At 38.2% G+C, this 14,463-nt stretch overlaps 1 protein-coding gene across 2 annotated transcripts; it reads left to right on the plus strand.

The window, feature by feature from the left end:
- The first annotated feature begins 774 nt into the window (after positions 1-774).
- On the plus strand, positions 775-14,350 carry LOC126607298 (probable ATP-dependent DNA helicase CHR12). 2 transcript variants are annotated; one of them, XM_050274842.1, is made up of 12 exons: positions 775-1,194; positions 1,505-1,664; positions 2,319-2,383; positions 2,614-2,805; positions 3,278-3,427; positions 8,892-9,248; positions 9,811-10,070; positions 10,224-10,439; positions 11,632-11,839; positions 11,928-12,081; positions 12,250-12,852; positions 13,262-14,350. In XM_050274842.1, exons 1-12 carry the CDS (start codon positions 1,018-1,020, stop codon positions 13,972-13,974), a joined length of 3,255 nt encoding a protein of 1,084 aa, XP_050130799.1. In that variant the 5' UTR covers positions 775-1,017; the 3' UTR covers positions 13,975-14,350. The 2 variants fall into 2 exon arrangements, with proteins under 2 accessions (XP_050130799.1, XP_050130800.1); XM_050274843.1 differs by having other exon boundaries at positions 2,617-2,805.
- Positions 14,351-14,463: the final 113 nt, after the last annotated feature.

The raw sequence follows: 14,463 nt of genomic DNA on the forward strand, positions 1-14,463 counted from the left end.
AGGAATGAGTCAAGTTATCTAATTACATGTTTTTATTTCTTTTATATTTTTGTCTAAAAATATTAAAATCAATTAAAATCTTCTAATATTATGCATTTTCCAACTCCAAAAAATATAATTAATATCTTATAACAAAAAAACTAATATACTAACATAAATTTATCTGTAAAACATTCTACCCTAACTCAAGTAACAATTATATGAATGAATATTATACCTATAAGTAAGATATGAAACCTACCTAAAAGGTAAAAAAACATAGATACCTACCAACAAGACACATTAATCTTAGTTAATTATAAAAAATCTATCATATAGGTAGATGAATTAATTAACCTGTGATATATGTTGATTATAAAAATTAAAAATAAAATCTATAAATGAGGTTTAAAGCAGGAGGAAAAACAAAAAAGAACAAAAAATAAATAAAAAGAAATAATCAAAGAGATAATTAGGAAGAAATTTGATTTTTATAATAAATCTTATCATTTAAGAGATAATTATTGATAATAAAAATAATTAAATTTAAGGAATTGGACTTATTTTAATAAATTAGACTATTCCTATTGGCTAAAAAAATTAGACTTATATCAAGTTTCTCTATAAAAAAAACAAAAAAAAGTAGCAAAGGGCACAACCGGTATAACCGTCCCTATTTCTCATCCGCCCAGGGGCATTTCCGTCAAACAACAAAAAATAGAGCCGTGTTTGGCATCATCACAAGTACAAGAATTCGGTCGTAATTTTTCCAATAAAACCCAAAAGAGAAAAAAGACAGCGACAAAACCCACCCGAACGCCGAAACGAAGACAACAACCCAAGTAATCTGATAAACAGAGAGAGAGAGGGGACAAGAGAGAGAGAGAGAGAGAGAGAGAGCGTGAGATATTTGTAAAGCAACATCTCACAGATAAAAATTCCTCCCAAAAAATAATTCATTTCAAAAAAAGACCGTTTGAAATCAGATCGTATTTGGGAGGGGGTCTGTGCGTTCTTTCTCTCCCGCCAAGGTCCCCCATGGCCGAGCTGGACAGCAGCAGCGCCAGCCTCGACCACGTCCACAAAACCAAGTCCCTGATCTGCGCCCTCAACCTCCTCTCCCGCAACCTCCCCCTCCCTCCCGACCTATTCGACGTCGTTTCCTCCATCTATGAATGCGCCCCGGATGCCCCTCTCGACGGTGACGAGGGTTTGGTACGGTTTCTTCCCACTCCCCTTTGGTTTTTCGAAATTTTGGGTTTTGGGGTTTTGGTTCTTGGGTTCTTGCCAATTTGGCGTCTTGGGTTGGTTTTTGTGTGAATTGGCGGTTTGGGTTCGTTTCGATTTCAGTGTTTGGTTGAAGGTTGTGAAATATGAGATTTTGGAGGAAAAAGTTTCGACCTTTATGTGTTAACTCAATTTAAATTGTTCACTGGAAGAGTAAGGGTTTTTTTTTGCAGCTTCTTGTTGTTTATCTTTTTGCTTCGTTGATTCGAAATTTATTAACTATATGTAATGCTTGCAGGATGGCCCTCATAGTTCTGCTTCAGGAGAGGATTTGTTAGCAGGCCTTGGAGATGCACTGTTGGAACAACGTCAAAATTTCACCTCGGGTGCTTCATTAATAGAATCGAAGCAAAAACGTTATGAAAGCCACATTCAGCATCGGTTAACCGAACTTGAAGGTGACTAGCTTTTACAATTTCATGAGAACTAATCACCTGGTGTTTCACATTCCTTTGCTCATTTGCCATTCCTGCTAGACTTTATGAATGATATTTATTCAGCATCTAATAGCACTTTCGTATGTTTGGTAGAGCGGTGATATAATGTTTTATAAATAGGCTCCTAGTTGTTGTATGTAGAAATTTCTGCACATTCAACTATGTCCAAACAATGTGAAGGAAAGAACGAACAAAAGAAGAAGGAAAAGCTAAATATTTTTTATGATTGATCTGGTTGGCTTCTGTCCTCTCACCTACATTTTAAAGTTGATGTGAAGGTTACGGATTTGATTATAATGTGACCTCTGGGCCTCACCTCCTTTGCTGAAGAGGGGCAAGGTCAGGTTAGACTAGGTCTTTGGTCTGCAATTTTTCCTGCAAAAGAACCATAGTGGTCATATGTTCATATCTTAACCTGCATTGCACTCAATTCGAAGACGTCATCGTTTTTGCACCTTTGGGCCATGTTTTAACCAGTAATGTACTTAATTCAATGATCAGCTAGAAATTATTACTTCAACCCTATGAGTAGTGTTCTAAATTGCTTTTCGAGTCTCATTAGTGTTTTTATGTACAATTATTGTCTAGCCTTACTTACCACTGATTTTGAATCAGAATTACCTTCAAGTAGAGGAGAGGACCTGCAGACAAAGTGCTTGCTCGAACTCTATGGGCTAAAGGTAAACTTGATGTACTGAAATTGTTTTGAAATTTCCATTTCAGAAAGACACTTTCCGTTTTTGCCTGTGAGTCGAAAACTTTTATGTACTTGTTAGCATCTTCCATTTTCCTAAAATATACAACGGAAAAAGTTATTATTGTGATTGTTATTGAGAATGTTATGTTTTATATTTTCTGGTACCGATGGATGACATGCATATGTCCTTGTTGGCAAGGACTTCTATTCTAGCAGCTTGCAGAATTGCAAAAGAAGGTTCGCTCTGAAGTGAATTCAGAATACTCACTCCGTATGCATTGTGAGCATCCTGACAAAACATTGTTTGACTGGGGCATGATGCGGTTGCGTCGTCCACTCTATGGTGTTGGAGATGCTTTTGCCATGGAGGCTGATGATCAGTTCAGGAAGAAACGAGATGCTGAGGTTCTATCCTAATACATGCTTTACTTATTTGAAATGGTCACACTTAGATGGGGATAATGAAATCTGGGTATTTAGAGTAACATAGAATTGACAGAATGGGTTGGCAGTCTTTGATTGATTGTATTTGGCTGGTAATTTTAACACTCCTCTTTTAGTCTTAGGCACTCTGCCTGCGAATGCAGAAGAAATTGTTAAGTATTCAGTTTGGCGTGCATATGGCGATAAGAGAAGTGCCAAAATTGCTGTCCTTGTTTTTTTTTTTTCAGGCTACCTTCTTTTGGTGTTAATAACAAGTAAACGTGAGGTTTAATTTTGTTGACAAGAAAGCTATAAAATATCCGGGGCATTTCATAATTTTTTACATGTTCTTAAGAGAGAGACTAATAATCAGTAGGATGATCTAAGTGAATACATGTTAAGTGCATCAGTGCATCCTGAAAGCTGCTGATACAGTAACATACCTTTGATGCAGCGCCTCTCAAGGTTAGAAGAGGAGGAGAAGAACAATATCGAGACTAGGAAAAGAAAATTCTTTACAGAAATACTTAATGCTGTTCGTGAATACCAATTGCAAATTCAGGCTTCTATGAAACGTCGGAAACAGAGGAATGATCATGTCCTGGTATGCTTTTTTGTCTTTTCATAATTATTACTGTTTTCTCTTCACCTGTAATGTCTCGGTTGAAATGTATTGGGATATATAGAAACAGAAAGCTTCCTCTATAAGTTTTCCAATTGTATTGAATGAATAAATCAGTTACACATGTGAATATATATAGCCTTAGCTGCCTTAGGCTAGTTACAAGAATACCCTCAACTACCTTAACTAATTGCAGTTACTAACAGAACTAATTACATTTAGCTTGAACAAACTATTTAACAGTAACTATATTGGATGACTTGTCATTCTCCCTAATACACCCCCTCAAGCTAAAGGAGGAATCAGAGAGGATTCCAGTTGGAAGCTTGGAACACAGGAGAATCTGCTTTTAGACAAAGATTTGGTGTGGAGATCAGCTAATTGGTCTTCACTATAAACATAGTGGACTTTGATGAGATTTGCTAGTACCAACTTCTGGATGTAGTGATAGTCAATCTCAACATGCTTGGTTCAAGCATGAAAAATAGGATTAGATGCTAAACAGATTGCTGAGATATTATCACACCATAGTGTAGGCAGTGTAGGTAGAGGGAAATGAAGATCTTTGGCAGACCCAAGTGAGTTCTACAGCAGTATGTGCTAAAGAATGATATTTAGCTTTTGTAGAGGAACGAGCAACAATGCTTTGTTTCTTTGCACTCCAATTGATGAGATTAGAGCCAAGAAATACACAATATCCACTGGTGGACCGCCTATCAAATGTGCAGCCAGCCCAATCAGCATCAGGGTATGCTGAAAGATTGATAGGACCTTTAGTGAACCATAAACCATGGGAAATAGAACCTCTAAGGACCCTTTTTGCTGCTTGAAGATGTTGTTCTCTTGGAGCATGCATAAATTGACATATCTGATTGACAGCAAATGCAAGATCTGGTTGAGTCCAAGTGAGATATTGTAACCCACCAACCATAGAGCGATATTCAGTGGGATTTGATAAGAGAGGTCCACTGTGATCTAGTTTCTTAGAACCGAGAGGAGTGCAACAAGGTTTTGCATCCTCCATATTTGTTTTCTTAAGGAGATCAAGTAAGTACTTGGTTTGATGTAGAAAGAGTCCTTTGTTAGATCTGTGTACTTCCAACCCCAAGAAATAGTGTAAAGGACCAAGATCTTTCACTGGAAACTGAGTGCTAAGTTGTATAAACTGTTGATAGAGTTGAGAGTTGGGTCCAATGACTAAGATATCATCCACATAAACAAGGACAATGACCAATTGAGGGCCATTAAGAACAAACAAAGAAGCATCAGATTGGGATTGGTGAAACCCAAGTGTACGAAGGGCTTGAAACAATTTATCAAACCGAGGAGCTTGTTTAAGACCATATAAGGATTTCTTCAGGTTGCAAACAAAACTAGGAGAGTTAGGATCAATAAAACCAAGAGGTTGTTGCATGTAAACATCCTCCTTTAAATCTCCATGAAGAAATGCATTGCTGATGTCTAATTGGTTCAAAAACCAATTATATTGGACAACAAGTGCAAGGAGAATCCGAATGGTAACTGGTTTAGCAACAGGATTGAAGGTGCTTGAAAATCAACTCCTTCTTGCTGATGAAAGCCCTTTGCCACCAAGCGGGCTTTGTGTTTGTCAATGGTTCCATCAGGATTTTTCTTGACCCGAAACACCCATTTACAACCAACTACATTATGAGTAGGATGAGATGGAACAAGAGACCAAGAGCTTGTGGTTATTAAAGCATTAAATTCAGCCTACATTGTAGCTCTCGAGTGAGCATGCTTTGATGCTTGTAAATAAGCACTGGGAACAGATTCAAGATTAATTGGAAGTGGATGTTTCGTTGCTGCATAAGCTCTAGACTTGTATATTCTAGCCTTAGATCTTGTAATCATAGGATGTGTATGCCCAGAAATAGGTAGATGACTTGTCTGAATAGGCACTAGAGAGGATTCTCTGAAAGAGACAAAATTGGATGAACTGTGAGAATTATCCACTGATTGATTGCATGAAGGATTCTTAGTTGAAGTTGAGATCTGAGTGATAGGATTAGGTACAGAAGTACACTGGTTCTGAAGAGTTACTAGTTGTAGGAGAACTTGAGAAGTGTTTGCTAAAGTGAAGGTCCAAAGATGGAGAATATTTTGAAGATGAATTTTCTGAATTGGAACTGTGGAGCTGCAATGACTTAAATGGATAAGATTTTTCATCAAAGACAACATGTCTTGATATGTAGATTCTATTTGTCATGGGATCAGGACACCTATAGCCTTTATGTTGAAGACTATATCCCAAAAACACACAACTTTTGCTTTTAGCTTCCAATTTGCTGTGAATGTAAGGTTTAAGCCATGGATAACATTGACAGCCAAAGACTTTTAGTTTAGAGTAATCTGGGTGTTGGTTGAAGAGAAGTTCCCAAGGTAACTTTCTAAGACTAGAAATAGTAAGTCTATTAATAAGATATATTGCAGTGGAGAATGCTTCAACCAAAAAAACCTGAGGAACATGAGAGGCAACAAGTAATGTTCGAGCTGTCTCAACAAGATGTCTGTGCTTTTTCTCTGCACAGCCATTTTGTTCAGGAGTATGTGGACAACTAAACTGATGTAATATACCATGTGCACTAAGAAATGAAGCAAGAGAATGACTAGTGAATTCACCGCCTGAATCTGAACGCAGAATTTTGATTTTATTTCCACTGAAGTTTTCTACATAGTTTTTGAAAGTAACAAATGTAGAAAATACATCGGACTTAGACTTCAATGGAAAAAACCAACTATTTTTGCTAAAGTCGTCAATAAGTGGGTAATACTTGAAACCACTATTAGATGTGACAGAGGCAGGTCCCCATAGATCACAATGCAGAAGTTGGAGACTTTGAGTTGTTGATGAAGAAGCCAATCCAAAAGGATGCTTGTGGTTCTTAGCAAGTGCACAATCTGAGCAGAAAAAATCAACAATCTTCTTGCCTTGCAGTGCAAGATTATTGGTAGATATGACCCTTCTAAAAATTGAGGAGGATGTCCTAAGTGCTTGTGCCATACTGTGACAGGAGCTTTGATGCTGAGAAAAGTTGAAGGTGGAGAAGTATGAGAACTGGTGGAACCTTGTAGGGGATAGAAACCATCCCTAATAGGTCCTTGCAAAAGCATCTTCCTCGAAATGCTATCCTTAACAGTGGATCCATAAGGGTCAAGAGTCAATTAACAGTTATTATCCTTAAGAAATTGATAAGCAGACAAGAGATTATGTTTCATGAAAGGAACATGTAAAACATTTCTCAGCTTAAAGGAATTATGAGGAGTGTGTAGAGATGATGAACCAATATTATAGATAGATAATCCTTTACCTTCTCCAATGTACACTTTGTCATCTCCAGTGTAGGGAGTAGGAGAAGAAATATTGGCTACATCATTGGTGATGTGGGAAGTGGTGCCAAAATCAATTAACCAAGGTTGAGAGGGTTTGGCTGAATGATGCACACACATAGTAGCAAGTTTGGCTGGAGGAATTCGATCACAGATGTCTGGGTTCATACAATCAAAACAGTCAATTGCCTCATGACTGGTAGAACTACAAATCTGACAAGGAACTTTGAAAGTGGAAGAACCTTGGTAATTGCAAGAGCCTTGATAATTTCAATTTCCACGATTGTTGGTGAAAGTACCACGATTAATATGAAAATTGCGATTGCTGCGATTTGAGGAGAAATTACCTCGAGGTGGCTTACCATGATTTGAGTTAAACCGAGATGCTGAGTGAAGTGGTTGGTTCTGAGCAGCAAAAGCAGGAGTAGGAAGCAGGGGAGGCTGAGATTGCACTGAGAAGGCTTGAAAGGGCTTAGTTGCAGAGGATGAAATAACAGTCTTGTGGCGAGCCATAGATAACACTTTGGTGAGTAAGAGACCATGGAGTTCATCAAGGGATGTAGAGGATAACCGTAGCATGATGGAATCAATAAGGGACTTGAATTCATCAGGCAATCCATGTAGTGTGGCAGCAATTAGGTCACGATCGAACATTGAAGCACCAACAACTTGCAAGGAATCAGCAATTTCCTTGATTTGTTGAAGATACTCAGGGATGGACTGTGATCCTTTCTGAATTGATTGAAGTAGCGATCACAATTGGTGAATGTGAGCCTCAGAAACTCCACCAAAGTGCTGTTTAAGCTTCACCCAGAGCTCACAAGAAGAGGAAGCCCCAACCGTGAACGGAATGATCTCTTCTGATTGGGTAGAATTAAGCCAGATCAAAAGATTTTGCTCCTTTTCATACCAATCCTCGAAGGCAGGGTTCATCGAGCGATCAGGCAAGAATGGTGAAGGACAAATCTCAGTGCCATCAATGATACCAAGAAGTTTGTATTGCCTGAAAATTGGAGCAAACAATGTTCGCCATGGCAAATAGTTGGGTCTTTTCCACTTGATCGGCACCATAATGCCGATGTTGTGAATCGTAAGAGAGGTATACGAATTCAGAGGAATTAGGGTTTTGGACCGAAGGGGAGATGATCGGAGAAGATGATCTAGTTGGTGGCGATTCAAATTGAGCAGCCATATCTTGCAGAGATCAAGCTTCAAGAGAGATCGGAGACGAAAAATCGAAGAATCAGAGAGAAGAAAGCAAGAATCAATCAAGAATCGATCGATTTGACGAGCGGAAGGGAAGGTCGGTGCTGTGAAGCAAAATGGCAAGATACCATATAGAAACAGAAAGCTTCCTCTGTAAGTTTTCCAATTGTATTGAATGAATAAATCAGTTACACAGTTGTGAATATATATAGCCTTAGTTGCCTTAGGCTAGTTACAAGAATACCCTCAACTACCTTAACTAACTACAGTTACTAACAGAACTAATCACATTAGCTTTAACAAACTATTTAACAGTAACAATATTGGATGACCTGTCATTCTCCCTAATAGGATAAACTCATCAAAGATGTTCATACTTAGTTTTGGAAGAGACCTAGGAACAGTCCTTATCACTTAACACAATCTTGATCTCCTACTCAGTGATGAGCACAATATCCATGCTCACCATTAGATTGAAATCCGGCAACTGATAATTGAATCCGGATAAAGTACTTTTGTTTTTTGAATGTATGTTAGCTGTTGGATAGCTCACAAGCATAAATTTTCATGCTCCCCAAAGAGTAGGTGATGATGACTGTACACACTCACACTCACACACACACACGCACACACGCACACACACCCATATTATATGTATACATCTGTATCAGAGATGCTTTAAATGGGGATCTCGTAAGCAAAAGGGATCACATGTAAGCCCAACTTCATCAAAACAGCAGTCTTTTAAATCTTCTTTACATCCTGAAGACAGGACTTGTTATATTAAGGGCCTGAACTAATACAAAATATGTTGGAATGGAATAAGGTGATTGCTATTCTTACTACATATTAATGGTGAAAGAGTCCTTTTATCATTATCTTATTTTGACAGAGTTGGCATGGAAAGCAAAGACAACGAGCCACACGGGCTGAGAAATTGAGGTTCCAAGCCTTAAAGGCTGATGATCAGGAAGCATACATGAGAATGGTTAAGGAGAGCAAGAATGAAAGGCTAACAATGCTTCTTGAAGAAACAAATAAACTCCTCGTTAATTTGGGAGCTGCTGTTCAACGGCAGAAAGATTCTAAACATTTAGAGGGTACTGAAGAATTGAAAGACTCTGAAGGTGATTTGACTGACTTGGAAGAAGATGTGGAGCTCATTGATTCTGATTGTAATGATGACAGTAGTGACTTGCTTAAAGGTCAGCGGCAATATAACTCAGCCATCCATTCTATTCAGGAACAGGTAAAAGATAAAGTGTTATTCTATGCCATTATAGTTTTCTTTTTTCTTTTTCACTCCATTGTTTATATTCCACTGTTGTACAATTTGACCTTTATAATTTATTTGTTTTAACTACTTTCTTGAATGGTATTGGTATCAGACCTTGACAGCTTTAATTTGGGCTTCCTAGGTCTTAGCATAAAATTAAGACACAAATCACTCATGTGGAAGTTCTTTTTGTGAACTTTATGGATTTATGAAAGCTCGTGTTAATCAAATGAGCAACATGGCTTGAGTTACTTAATCTATAAGACAGGCATATGCTTTCTTTGTCTTAAGGATATTGAATTGAGCCTTCTTTGGGAATTTCCTTGGCCTTCGACATGCTTTCATTATTAGTTTCTTGGCTATTATATTGTATGTGGGTGGGTTATGCGTATGAATTAACTAGTATAAGGGGTGGTCCATTTGCCTCATTTTCCGTGTGATCTATTTGAAAGCTTTTTAAAAGTTCTATTTGTGACAATGTTGGAATTGCTGAGTGCTTTGGAGTAGAGAATTTACTAATAATTAAATTCAACAGGTGACTGAGCAACCCTCCATGCTTCAAGGTGGAGAATTAAGGCCTTACCAGGTTGAGGGCCTACAATGGATGGTTTCCTTGTTTAATAACAATTTAAATGGTATTTTGGCTGACGAGATGGGTTTGGGTAAAACCATACAAACTATATCGTTGATTGCATATCTCATTGAAAACAAGGGTGTTACTGGACCCCACTTGATAGTGGCACCGAAGGCCGTACTACCAAATTGGGTTAATGAATTTGCAACATGGGCTCCTAGGTATGTTTACAGGGTCTTTAAACAGTGATCTCTCTGTCTCTGTCTGTGTCTCTGTGTGTGTATATATAAAGATATGATATATACCTACCTACATTTATGATAACATGAAAGAAGAATTATGACGGATCATTTATGTATTTTCTTCTTGACCAGTATTGCTGCCGTTCTTTATGACGGACGTCAAGATGAAAGGAAGGCAATGAAAGAAGAATTATCAGGGGAAGGAAAATTTAATGTGTTGATCACACATTATGACCTTATTATGAGGGATAAACAATTTTTGAAAAAAATCAACTGGTACTACCTGATCGTTGATGAAGGGCATAGATTGAAGAATCACGAGTGTGCTCTTGCACAAACACTTGCAGGGTACGTGCTACATGCCAATAGAGGCCTATTTTCTTTTGATGCTTTATATAAGTCTATGTTTCTTCTTTCAATTTTTAGTTTTTTACCAATTCAGTAGGGCTATATATTAACCTTGTTATTAACACTTGCTTCGATGCTTCATTTTATGCTTTTGCTTTCCAAGTGGTGGTCATCTTGTCCACTCCTTGAGTAGTTTAATAGTTTATGGCAATAAAAAAAATTTCATTGAAAAAAAAAGGATTTATTTATTTTCTGTTTTTGGATGGGCAGAAAGCTGCTGTTTAGCTATTTATATCCTAATCTGATAATTCACAAAAGCTGTTTATTTCCTACCTCTGGGTGAACAAACTTTAAAGATGAAAAGAAAAACTTTGTCCCGTTTTTTCTTCTTTCCGAATATTTTTAACTTGGGCGTTTTCTGAGAGCTCGTACTTTTGCCCATACCTAAAAAAATCTTCTTAACTTTGTGGGAATGCTGCTTTGTAATAATACATTTGTGGTTAAGGTTAAAGGTTGGTTGTAAAATTGGACTGAGATCATCAATGTACTTCCAAAGAAACAAAGAAAGAAACAAGTTTTTCTTGCAACAACAACAACAACAAAGCCTTTTCCCACTAAAGTGGGGTCAGCAAACAAGTTTTTCTTGCTGATCACGTAAAAATCTAAAATGTATCTGACTGCAGCCAGAGCATTCCTAAACTTATCTAAATTGGTGGTTGCTCTCTGTTGTGTCATCATATGATTTTAATGAACAAATCTAATAATACCAATGTGATTTTTCTCTGAGGGTGTGGCCTAGTTTTTTGTCCCCACTTCGTAGGCTCCCTATACTCATGAAATGTGAACTGAGACTGTTTACTTTGCAAAGGGCTTTCTCTGTTCAGGTAAAAGAAAGTCTCGGTCTTATATTTGAAGTTTGAACAAAGTCTTGGTATACTGATTTGATGCAAGTTTGAACTAAGTCTTGGTCCTATAGGTTCAATAGTGTTTTGAGTTTTTATGAAGATTAAATGCAAGTTATTGCCTCCATTAGCAAATACATAAATGACTTCTGTTCCATAAATTTAACGATCGATTATCCTTTGGGTTCTTGAAAGGTATTTTGGTTACTGTCTGCTGGTTTCTTTTTTTCGTACTTTTTGTTTTTTATAATATGACGGGTTCTTTAATTGAAATTTTTACCTTTACACAGTTACGATATGCAACGTAGACTTCTGTTGACTGGTACCCCAATACAGAATAGCTTACAGGAGTTGTGGTCCCTGCTTAATTTCCTTCTCCCACACATTTTTAATTCAGTTCAGAATTTTGAGGACTGGTTTAATGCACCTTTCGCGGATCGGGGCAGTATTTCTCTTACCGATGAAGAACAGCTATTGATCATTCGCCGTCTACATCATGTGGGTCTTTGCTCCCAGTTTCTGTTTATTTTTGTTTTGTGGACTTTTTTTTTTCTAAAAAAAATTGAAACATTTCTTTATGTTGTAGGTTATACGGCCCTTCATACTGAGGAGGAAAAAAGATGAGGTGGAGAAGTTCCTTCCTGGAAAATCTCAAGTCATACTGAAATGTGACATGTCAGCATGGCAGAAAGTATACTATCAACAAGTTACGGATGTGGGCAGAGTTGGGCTCGATAATGGTTTGTAGCTTTGTTGGAAATCCTCTACATTAATGTTAATGCGTTTCACCATTCTTCTTACCTGAATCTAAGTTGAAACATTGTGACAGTTAACGTCCTTGAAAAGCAGTCTAAAATTGCAATGATTATTTATTTTGTCATAATTTACTGATAAGAACTTGTGTTTAGGTTCTGGAAAATCAAAGAGCTTGCAGAACCTGACAATGCAACTCAGGAAGTGTTGTAACCACCCATACCTTTTTGTGGGAGATTATAACATGTGGCGCAAGGAGGAGATCATCAGGGCATCGGGAAAGTTTGAATTACTTGATCGTCTACTCCCAAAACTCTACAAAGCGGGGCACAGAATCCTGCTTTTCTCACAAATGACTCGTCTCATGGATATTCTTGAAATTTATATGCAACTTCACGACTTTAAGTATCTTCGACTGGATGGTTCAACAAAAACTGAGGAAAGAGGGACTCTGCTTAAGAAATTTAACGCTCCAGACTCTCCTTATTTCATGTTTCTCTTGAGCACTCGTGCTGGAGGCCTTGGTTTGAACTTACAAACGGCAGATACGGTAATAATTTTCGACAGTGATTGGAATCCCCAGATGGACCAACAGGCAGAGGATAGGGCCCATCGTATAGGTCAAAAGAAAGAAGTTAGGGTATTTGTGTTGGTTAGTGTTGGATCGATTGAAGAAGTAATTTTAGAGCGTGCTAAACAGAAGATGGGCATAGATGCCAAGGTCATCCAGGCTGGACTGTTTAATACAACTTCCACAGGTTGGTTGTACTTCAATTTCATGCAATTTTCTCTGTTATGATGTCAACCTTCTAGCAAGAAAGAACTAGGTTTTATTGACTGCTTCATTACGTTGCCTGCACATGCTTTCTACACATGCATCACGTTCATACAAATGTAGTTTCATAATACACATGCATGTTGTTCCAAAGTCAGAACCACTGCACTGAGTCGCAACTATTATCGATCTTGAGCTTGCTGTTGAACCCCGCATAAACTACAAGGTCAAAACTGTTTTTCTTTTTCCACTCACAGTAATGCAACACATCTGCATCAGAGATTGAATGGAAGGGATGTCTTGCACCTTGCACGGTTAAGATAAACACATTCTCTTTATTTTGTGCTCCACTATGGCTGTATTCTGACAAAAGACATACCTTGTGTTTGCAGCGCAGGACAGAAGAGAGATGTTGGAAGAAATCATGCGCAAGGGTACAAGATCGCTTGGGGCAGATGTGCCAAGTGAGCGAGAAATCAACCGCCTTGCTGCCAGATCAGAAGAGGAGTTCTGGCTGTTTGAGAAAATGGACGAGGATAGAAGGCGAAAAGAGAACTACAGATCTCGCCTTATGGAAGACCATGAGGTTCCTGAGTGGGCATATTCAACACCTGATAAGCAAATTGCTACGAAAGGCTTTGACAGTGGCAATATCACAGGAAAGCGCAGGAGAAAGGCGGTACAGTCTTATTCTGATGGCCTTAGTGATTTACAGTGGATGAAAGCTGTGGAAAATGGAGCAGACATATCGAAGCTTTCAGGTAGAGTAAAAAAGAGAAATCACGCGCAATCAGATGGCGTTGTATTAGTTAGTGGTAATGAAGGAACAGAGGAAAAAGTTACAAAATTGATTCCAAATGTTCCATTGGTGAGAGAGGGAGATAGTGAAGATACCTACGTGTTGACACCAGCCACGAAGAGACACAAGTCTGAAGGGCCTAAAATAGAGAAACAGGAAAGTCACGCAGCTGGAGGAAGTAGTTTGAATGGGCCTATCTTGACGTTCAAGATACATCGGAAGAAGAGATCAAGCTATGTTAACCCAAGTTCATCCTCTGATGGCAGAGGGCAAAATGCCAATGTCAGAGGAAATGGATGGGCTTAATCGAATTGGCTCAGCTACTTACCTGAGCATGATTGTAGTTGCTGTCTTGTACATGGTCTTGCGCATTGACCAGCTCGCAGCTGCTCGGTTTACGCAAATGCTTCACGACTTTGTAGACTGATCTGGTCATGGGTGACACTGACTTAACCACCATACATTCTGGTTCTTGTAAGAAGTCTAGCACTTGGAGCAGCAGCGTGAACTTTATGAGCTCGGAATTATCGATAGCACATTCCGATCTCTTTGTCAGGCTCAGTAGGATAATGTATCAAAGAAGAATTATGGTAGGAAAATGTATAAATTGATAATCTTTTGGTTTACAATTAATTAGAGATTGCATCCGTAAAGTTTAAAGTTTACGTGACTGCTTTTGAAAGCGTTAAAAGCGATTTTTGAGAATAGAAAACGCTTATGATGGCTTTTGGCTGATGAAGTTAAAAATGCTTATAGGACACGAGTACCATACACTTACCACGTATCTGTACCATC

The sequence above is a fragment of the Malus sylvestris genome, chromosome 16 (genome assembly GCF_916048215.2).
Source record: "Malus sylvestris chromosome 16, drMalSylv7.2, whole genome shotgun sequence".
NCBI classification, from domain to species: Eukaryota; Viridiplantae; Streptophyta; class Magnoliopsida; order Rosales; family Rosaceae; genus Malus; species Malus sylvestris.

What these genes read in the sequence shown, in the direction of transcription:
- LOC126607298 (XM_050274842.1), top strand. Translation starts at nt 1,018, where the DNA reads ATGGCCGAGCTGGACAGCAGCAGCGCCAGCCTCGACCACGTCCACAAA. An exon ending in TTTGCAACATGGGCTCCTAG is followed by an intron (nt 10,071 to 10,223) that starts GTATGTTTACAG and finishes CTTCTTGACCAG; the next exon opens with TATTGCTGCCGTTCTTTATG. An exon ending in CAGAGTTGGGCTCGATAATG is followed by an intron (nt 12,082 to 12,249) that starts GTTTGTAGCTTT and finishes ACTTGTGTTTAG; the next exon opens with GTTCTGGAAAATCAAAGAGC.